Source organism: Dermacentor variabilis, chromosome 7 (assembly GCF_050947875.1).
Source record: "Dermacentor variabilis isolate Ectoservices chromosome 7, ASM5094787v1, whole genome shotgun sequence".
Lineage (NCBI taxonomy): Eukaryota > Metazoa > Arthropoda > Arachnida > Ixodida > Ixodidae > Dermacentor > Dermacentor variabilis.
Window position 1 is genome coordinate 142,944,109 of NC_134574.1, and position 7,926 is coordinate 142,952,034.

General features: G+C 58.6%; 1 protein-coding gene across 1 annotated transcript; it reads left to right on the forward strand.

The window, feature by feature from the left end:
• Positions 1–6,852: 6,852 nt before the first annotated feature.
• LOC142587183 (uncharacterized) lies at positions 6,853–7,656 on the forward strand. The gene is made up of 2 exons (XM_075698065.1): positions 6,853–7,126; positions 7,308–7,656. The coding sequence occupies exons 1-2, from the start codon at positions 6,885–6,887 to the stop codon at positions 7,438–7,440; spliced, it is 375 nt and encodes a 124-aa protein (XP_075554180.1). The 5' UTR covers positions 6,853–6,884; the 3' UTR covers positions 7,441–7,656.
• Positions 7,657–7,926: the final 270 nt, after the last annotated feature.

Genomic DNA, 7,926 nt, shown 5'->3' on the forward strand with positions numbered 1-7,926 from the left:
GACGGACGTGCCGTGCCGCGCGTGCGCCGACCCATGCTTCTGCGAGACTGTCTCGCGTGGCCGCCTTCGAACGCGCCACCGTTGGCGTGACCGTACGCGCGAACGACCAGGCGTTGGGATCCAGCATGGGGCGAACATATTCGCTCGCTATGCGGTGGCGGTAAGTCGGACTTCTAGATTTGTCGCGCGCCCATCGGCATGTTTTGTGGATAGCAACTCGGCTAGCAGGCATTGATCTATGAAAGGTGCAATAAATGCCCCTGTGATTGTTTGCACTACTGTGTTGTCGTTCCTTTGTCCCAAGAGTACGGGTGGGAGGAGAACCCCACATCCGGCTGCCCAACGTGGGAAGTTTAACGTTTTCACCGGCATCTGGCTAAAGCAGGGATCACACCATCGTTTCTGTTGCGGACAATCAGACATGTCTTCCCATCCTAAATTTCGGACAGTGCACGCAAGTAGTTCCTCGAGGCATGTCTCTTGCCACGTTGTCACCAACGCACGAGTGCCAGATTTCTGCTCTATCTGTTGCGCAGTCTTCGACCACTGCTCATTCTGCGCCTTCTGCATCAGTCCCGACCGACGACTTTACAAAGATGATTGCACCGGACCTCTCAACCGAACAAGCCGCACAGCTCCGTGGCCTCCTCGAGTCCTACTCCGACATTTTCGATCTAAACGATTGCCCTTTGCGTCACACTACGGTCGTGAAGCATCGGATAAATACCGGCGATGCAGCACCTGTTCGCAGACGCCCATACCGGGTGATGCCCTCTGAGCGACAACTTATCCAGAGCGAAGTTGACAAGATGCGTGCCAGAGGGATTATTGAACACTCTTCCAGCTCGTTGGCGTCCCCTGTTGTTCTCGTCAAAAAGAAGGATAACAGCTGGCGATTCTGCGTTGACTATCGTTATCACCAAACACGATCACCAAGAAGGATGTATATCCACTTCCCCGCATTGACGATGCTCTGGATTGTCTCCACGGTGCCACTTAGTCGCGCATCTCCACATCCCCCAAACCTTAAATCACTTCTTATTCCGGCGAAACATGTCACACGGTCTAACATCAAGGTAGTGCATGCAACAGTGGCTGCGCTCAGGAAATGTCCACACGCTGTCCATAACATCCGAGCCGACATTGTCCTTGGGTGCACCGCTGGCGTCCGCCGGTCACAGCGGCAGCTTTGCAGGCTCGACGGCACGATGCCAGGCCAGGACTCCGGAGACAACGACGCAGTAGTCGGAACGAACAAGCGTCGCTCGCGCCGACGCGCCCTGCTGGGAAGAGCCGCCGTAGCTGTCGGTGACCGCCGGCTCTTTTGTCCGCCGCCGAGGGTTGTGAGCTGGATGCAGGAGGCCGCCGAAGTCGCTGCGCCGAACTGGCCACAGCATCACCATCGCCCGGGGTGACTCGATCGTAGTCCGGGGCAGCAGCGCAGACGATGTGCAGGTGACAGCAAGCTAGGGGTGACTCCAATCACGCTGCGTACACTCAACACACTCGGCAAACACTAAAGTAGTGCAAGGGAGAGGAATTCTGCGTGCGCATCGCCCACGTGGTACGATGTTCAACTCGGCTAGCAAAGATCGGGCAGCTACTCAGATGCTAAGTTCACGTGAACGAAGCTCGCTTCCTTGAGTCGAACGAGTAATTTCAATTCGTGCGAGGCTAAATAGAATGAGGGAAGCAAATTGCAACACCTCAACACCACGGTCCACCAGGTTGTGTCCCTCCACGTGCGACAGGCAGCTTCGTAAAGCCTTAGGCCTAAAGCGTCGCTACCCTGACAACAACCGGCATCCATAAACAACACCCAAAATGAGAGCAAAACAGGCAGCCGCGAGGAGACGTCAGCTCTGTGAGGTGGTCTTACTCCGCTCGGTGCACACAGCATCCGAGTTGACGGCGCCCACCGTCCTAGACGGTGTCGGAGCGCCCGGTGCCAGGCCGCAATACCAGTCAGCCCGTAGTGGCACCCGTGGCCCGCGGCCACCCGGCTCCCAGAGCCGCGAATTCATCCGAGTCAAAGAGATAGAAGAAGCTATTTACATAAGAAATTCGGACCACCCACAAGGCTTCCGTACTCACTCGCTTCAGGCTTGCCACTGCTCCGCGGGCGCTCAGCCTCGCTCTCCCAGGACGCAGACCACGTGGCTCTCGTACCGACGAATGCCATTAATAAAAAACACTTGCGAAAAGGCTGTTAAACTGTTAAAACTATCGTCCGATATCCCCGCGCGGTGTCGCGCGTATGCCAGGGTGCGACAGGTTGTGCACGGTTTCGAATAGACGTCTGCGAAGGGATGCCGGAATGTATGGTCTAGGTGTGTCGTTACAAGTGTCGCAGACGACGGACGTACCATCTGGGGTCACAACGACGTCTTCCAATTTCAGGGACGTAGACGAATTCCGGAGTGCACGAAGCTCAGTGTCGTCACGCTGTTGATTGGCGAGTAAGTCGGCCTCGATGATGAAAGGTTCCGATGTTAACGTGGAAACGACATTGACACGACTGAGGACGTCGGCTGGAACGTTGTCGGTGCCCTTGATGTGGCGGAACGTTGTTGTAGACTCGGAAATGTAGGAAAGGTGTCGAGTCTCGCGGGGCGAGTAACAGGACGCCGAACGATTCGTTGCGTGCACAAGGGGCTTGTGGTCAGTGAAGACAGTGAATGCACGGCCTTCGACGTCCGGGTCACCAAACTGTGGCGACGAGCGACCACGTAGACCTGTAAAGTCTCGGGCTCTCGCAGGAAAGGAAGAACCGACACTCGATCTCTTAGCCCGTGCCGGAGCGTGCTGGCCGGTCGAGCCTCGTGTAGACGCGAGCGTCTACGTCATCTGTCGTGCGACGCCGATGCTGCTGCCGCTACAAACCAAACCCGTGCTGTTTTCTTGAGGTAGAATATTATATTAGCCAGCATGTGCGCTGACCCGTTCCTAATTCTGTAACGAGTCATCGACGTCAACGTTGTCAATCCCGGAAAACATGCCAGGGTCGCGAGGCTGGGCCAGGATGACTGTCGGTGGCGTCGACGGGGCCACGGTTCAACTGTCTCCTTCGGATGACATGGCGGCCAGGTTAGGTCCGCTGCGAAGCTCCGTCTTGCTCAAGTGAGTACCCCGCACCTCCACCAATGATGTTACGGGAAGGAAGAAGCGTTCGATAGCTTTTAATGGTTGAGCCAACAAGCGTAAAGCATCGATACTGCTAAACACTTCTTCGTCGTCCACAAGACCACCATCAGCGTCGTCTTCTTTCCCCATTACCGACTGTCACAACGTAATGACATATTGAGGCAACACATAATGACAAAGACAACTGCTAGAAATTTATCAGGTGTAGCACATCTATGCATGTATGTTAGCGGCGTAGGATATTGTTAGTGCCCCAGGTAGGCGCGCAATGTGCATACATACATATACCTCTGCAAATTCCTCAGAGATCGCCAGCCTTGTTGACAGATGACATTGCTGTTGATGAGGGTGGTGGGAGGGTGGCGGTGGTGCGTGCGTGCGTGCGAACTTGGCAGGCAGGCAGGCAGGCAGGCAGGCAGGCAGGCAGGCAGGCAGGCAGGCAGGCAGGCAGGCAGGCAGGCAGGCAGGCAGGCAGGCAGGCAGGCAGGCAGGCAGGCAGGCAGGCAGGCAGGCAGGCAGGCAGGCAGGCAGGCAGGCAGGCAGGCAGGCAGGCAGGCAGGCAGGCAGGCAGGCAGGCAGGCAGGCAGGCAGGCAGGCAGGCAGGCAGGCAGGCAGGCAGGCAGGCAGGCAGGCAGGCAGGCAGGCAGGCAGGCAGGCAGGCAGGCAGGCAGGCAGGCAGGCAGGCAGGCAGGCAGGCAGGCAGGCAGGCAGGCAGGCAGGCAGGCAGGCAGGCAGGCAGGCAGGCAGGCAGGCAGGCAGGCAGGCAGGCAGGCAGGCAGGCAGGCAGGCAGGCAGGCAGGCAGGCAGGCAGGCAGGCAGGCAGGCAGGCAGGCAGGCAGGCAGGCAGGCAGGCAGGCAGGCAGGCAGGCAGGCAGGCAGGCAGGCAGGCAGGCAGGCAGGCAGGCAGGCAGGCAGGCAGGCAGGCAGGCAGGCAGGCAGGCAGGCAGGCAGGCAGGCAGGCAGGCAGGCAGGCAGGCAGGCAGGCAGGCAGGCAGGCAGGCAGGCAGGCAGGCAGGCAGGCAGGCAGGCAGGCAGGCAGGCAGGCAGGCAGGCAGGCAGGCAGGCAGGCAGGCAGGCAGGCAGGCAGGCAGGCAGGCAGGCAGGCAGGCAGGCAGGCAGGCAGGCAGGCAGGCAGGCAGGCAGGCAGGCAGGCAGGCAGGCAGGCAGGCAGGCAGGCAGGCAGGCAGGCAGGCAGGCAGGCAGGCAGGCAGGCAGGCAGGCAGGCAGGCAGGCAGGCAGGCAGGCAGGCAGGCAGGCAGGCAGGCAGGCAGGCAGGCAGGCAGGCAGGCAGGCAGGCAGGCAGGCAGGCAGGCAGGCAGGCAGGCAGGCAGGCAGGCAGGCAGGCAGGCAGGCAGGCAGGCAGGCAGGCAGGCAGGCAGGCAGGCAGGCAGGCAGGCAGGCAGGCAGGCAGGCAGGCAGGCAGGCAGGCAGGCAGGCAGGCAGGCAGGCAGGCAGGCAGGCAGGCAGGCAGGCAGGCAGGCAGGCAGGCAGGCAGGCAGGCAGGCAGGCAGGCAGGCAGGCAGGCAGGCAGGCAGGCAGGCAGGCAGGCAGGCAGGCAGGCAGGCAGGCAGGCAGGCAGGCAGGCAGGCAGGCAGGCAGGCAGGCAGGCAGGCAGGCAGGCAGGCAGGCAGGCAGGCAGGCAGGCAGGCAGGCAGGCAGGCAGGCAGGCAGGCAGGCAGGCAGGCAGGCAGGCAGGCAGGCAGGCAGGCAGGCAGGCAGGCAGGCAGGCAGGCAGGCAGGCAGGCAGGCAGGCAGGCAGGCAGGCAGGCAGGCAGGCAGGCAGGCAGGCAGGCAGGCAGGCAGGCAGGCAGGCAGGCAGGCAGGCAGGCAGGCAGGCAGGCAGGCAGGCAGGCAGGCAGGCAGGCAGGCAGGCAGGCAGGCAGGCAGGCAGGCAGGCAGGCAGGCAGGCAGGCAGGCAGGCAGGCAGGCAGGCAGGCAGGCAGGCAGGCAGGCAGGCAGGCAGGCAGGCAGGCAGGCAGGCAGGCAGGCAGGCAGGCAGGCAGGCAGGCAGGCAGGCAGGCAGGCAGGCAGGCAGGCAGGCAGGCAGGCAGGCAGGCAGGCAGGCAGGCAGGCAGGCAGGCAGGCAGGCAGGCAGGCAGGCAGGCAGGCAGGCAGGCAGGCAGGCAGGCAGGCAGGCAGGCAGGCAGGCAGGCAGGCAGGCAGGCAGGCAGGCAGGCAGGCAGGCAGGCAGGCAGGCAGGCAGGCAGGCAGGCAGGCAGGCAGGCAGGCAGGCAGGCAGGCAGGCAGGCAGGCAGGCAGGCAGGCAGGCAGGCAGGCAGGCAGGCAGGCAGGCAGGCAGGCAGGCAGGCAGGCAGGCAGGCAGGCAGGCAGGCAGGCAGGCAGGCAGGCAGGCAGTATTTAGTATTAGTATTTAGCTATGAGAGACATTGCATTTTACGTGGAAGAAAAATCTCAGTAATTGGCGTCGACATGTTATCCGTGTTAGAAAGACACTGTCCAGCGAAGCTGTCATCATGATTCTTATTACTCTGGTGAGTTGGTCTAGTCAAGCATGGCCATTTCTTATTGCGTAAAAGAAAGAATTTGGTGCGCATTGGCGCGTTTGCGGCTACTTTCATACCTCTCTGAAACAGGACCCTAAAAAACGAATCGCTCATGGCTGCAAACTCGACGGCGCGTCATGTAGAGTATTTACGTAGTTAATTCACAAATACCATAGTAGCAATCATCTGAGAGAATGGTTTCGTGGTTAAGATCGAGAGCCAATCAATTGCAAGCGGTGAAATGTTTCATGATGGCCCTCAGTGCCTAAAGTATTCACGGGGTACTGCAGCGCAGCTTAGATTGCCTAGAAAAGGAAAATTCAAGCACCTGAAAACACCACAAGCCTTGCATACTTGACTTGATTTTTGATCCTCCACCGGGGAATTATGATATCTTCAATGTGTCCCATACTACGATTGACTGACACTTCGACTTCTTCCTGGCTGCATCCATACGGTCCAAAAGGCATATTTCACAAAAAAAAAATGGGGCCGTGCAGCCTGTGCCAGTTCGCCAAACAGATTCGTCATGTATACTCCTCAAGCAACGTGTAGCACAGCAAAGGGAATTAGCTTTTCTTCAAATCACCGCAGTTTCTTCAATTACCGCAATTACCCAACAACCTACGGCCAGACATGTTGTCAACGCACCCGCCGTGGTTGCTCAGTGGCTATGGTGTTAGGCTGCTGAGCACGAGGTCGCGGGATCGAATCCCGGCCACGGCGGCCGCATTTCGATGGGGGCGAAATGCGAAAACACCCGTGTACTTAGATTTAGGTGCACGTTAAAGAACCCCAGGTGGTCTAAATTTCCGGAGTCCTCCACTACGGCGTGCCTCATAATCAGAAAGTGGTTTTGGCACGTAAAACCCCATATATTATTATTATGTTGTCAACGCTGCTAAACCCGGCTATGAAAACACGGCGACCCAGCAACACTGGGGCGCCGCGCTGCTCGCGCAGCGCGGCTCGCGTCTCTTGCCCCGTGTGCCGCCAAGGCGTCTCCTGCCCCTCCCGCCGGTCCAGTCAAGCGGCTAATGATTTGCCACTGTTGTATGGAGGAAGGTGCGAGCAACTTGGTGGTCACGAGGTGCGGTCATACATTCCACGCAGAATGCCTTCGGGCTTGGATAGGGGTATCCCGTACCTGTCCTGTCTGCCGCGCGGCTACCGACTTAGGTAGTACTTATCAAAGTGCATGAGGAAACTGACTGTTCCGCGAAACCCGACTGCGTGATGGAACTGAGAAGAACGAACAGAGAACCGAGGCGGCGGCTCCACAATGCTGAACAAGAAAGGGACCAGGAGGCCCACAGGGCGAACAAGCACGCCCGTGCAGCGTCGGAACATACCGAGAGGTACCTGAACCTTAAAGCGAAGCTGAGCGAGCTGGAAATAGAGCTGGAGGCCACCAAGAAACGAGCGGCGAGTAGCCTTCAACTTCGAAAGGAGGCGATCGGTTTGTTCAAGAGCTTGAGGTCAGTGCATGTGTTGCTTGTTGAGCGTTCTTGTTGTTGTTGTTGAGTCACAATCGCAACGTCCGCCGTGCTGTTCCTGCTTGCGTGATTGGAAAAGCACGCGGATGTGACGCGTACTGGGCATGACACGCGTTTGGTGTTGATTGCATGAGTGTCGACGCCAGTCTTGTTGATTTTTCAGGGCGCGCAACCCTGAGAAGCAAGCGCATGGGGCTGGGCCACAGGGACCCAGCCGACGCTGGCGAGGAAGCGCTGCAGCAGGAAGACACGCTCTGACTGTGGGCAAGGGGCATGCGACGGGCATTTATGATTGAACGTAGCGCTCCAAAAGTCATTTGCACTGTCTCTATTTTGACATATTCAGAACTACAGGCACCATTGTGCTGCTACTTGGGGCTGTACACATTTTGCTAGTATGATTCCAGGCACGATAAAGAACACTTTGAAGAAAGGAACCTGTCTTTGAAGTGTACTCACTAATGCTGTTTTGTGACATTGCTTGCAGCTTTAGCCAATAAAAAGAACTTTTTTTTTTTAATTCCAATTTCAAGCTTGCCACATTGACCCCATGTGTGACAATATATTTACGGTTGGATGAAAGAAGAGAGGAAGGGAGAGAATAAAGCATATTTAATATTGACATTTGAACGGAGAGAGCAGTGTGGGAGGAACCCTCAGTCCAGGGTCGCCAAAATGATTCCGGCGATGTTTCGAGCCCGTTGTATGGAGGACCTCGGGAGGTCCGTCGCGGAGGCCATCGTCCCACAGCTCTTTGTTGCGTAGGGGGTAAAGGAGAGTCG

Coding starts and splice junctions, on each gene's coding strand:
- LOC142587183 (XM_075698065.1), top strand. CDS start 6,885: ATGGAACTGAGAAGAACGAACAGAGAACCGAGGCGGCGGCTCCACAAT. Junction 7,127..7,307: donor GGTTTGTTCAAGAGCTTGAG/GTCAGTGCATGT, acceptor TTGATTTTTCAG/GGCGCGCAACCCTGAGAAGC.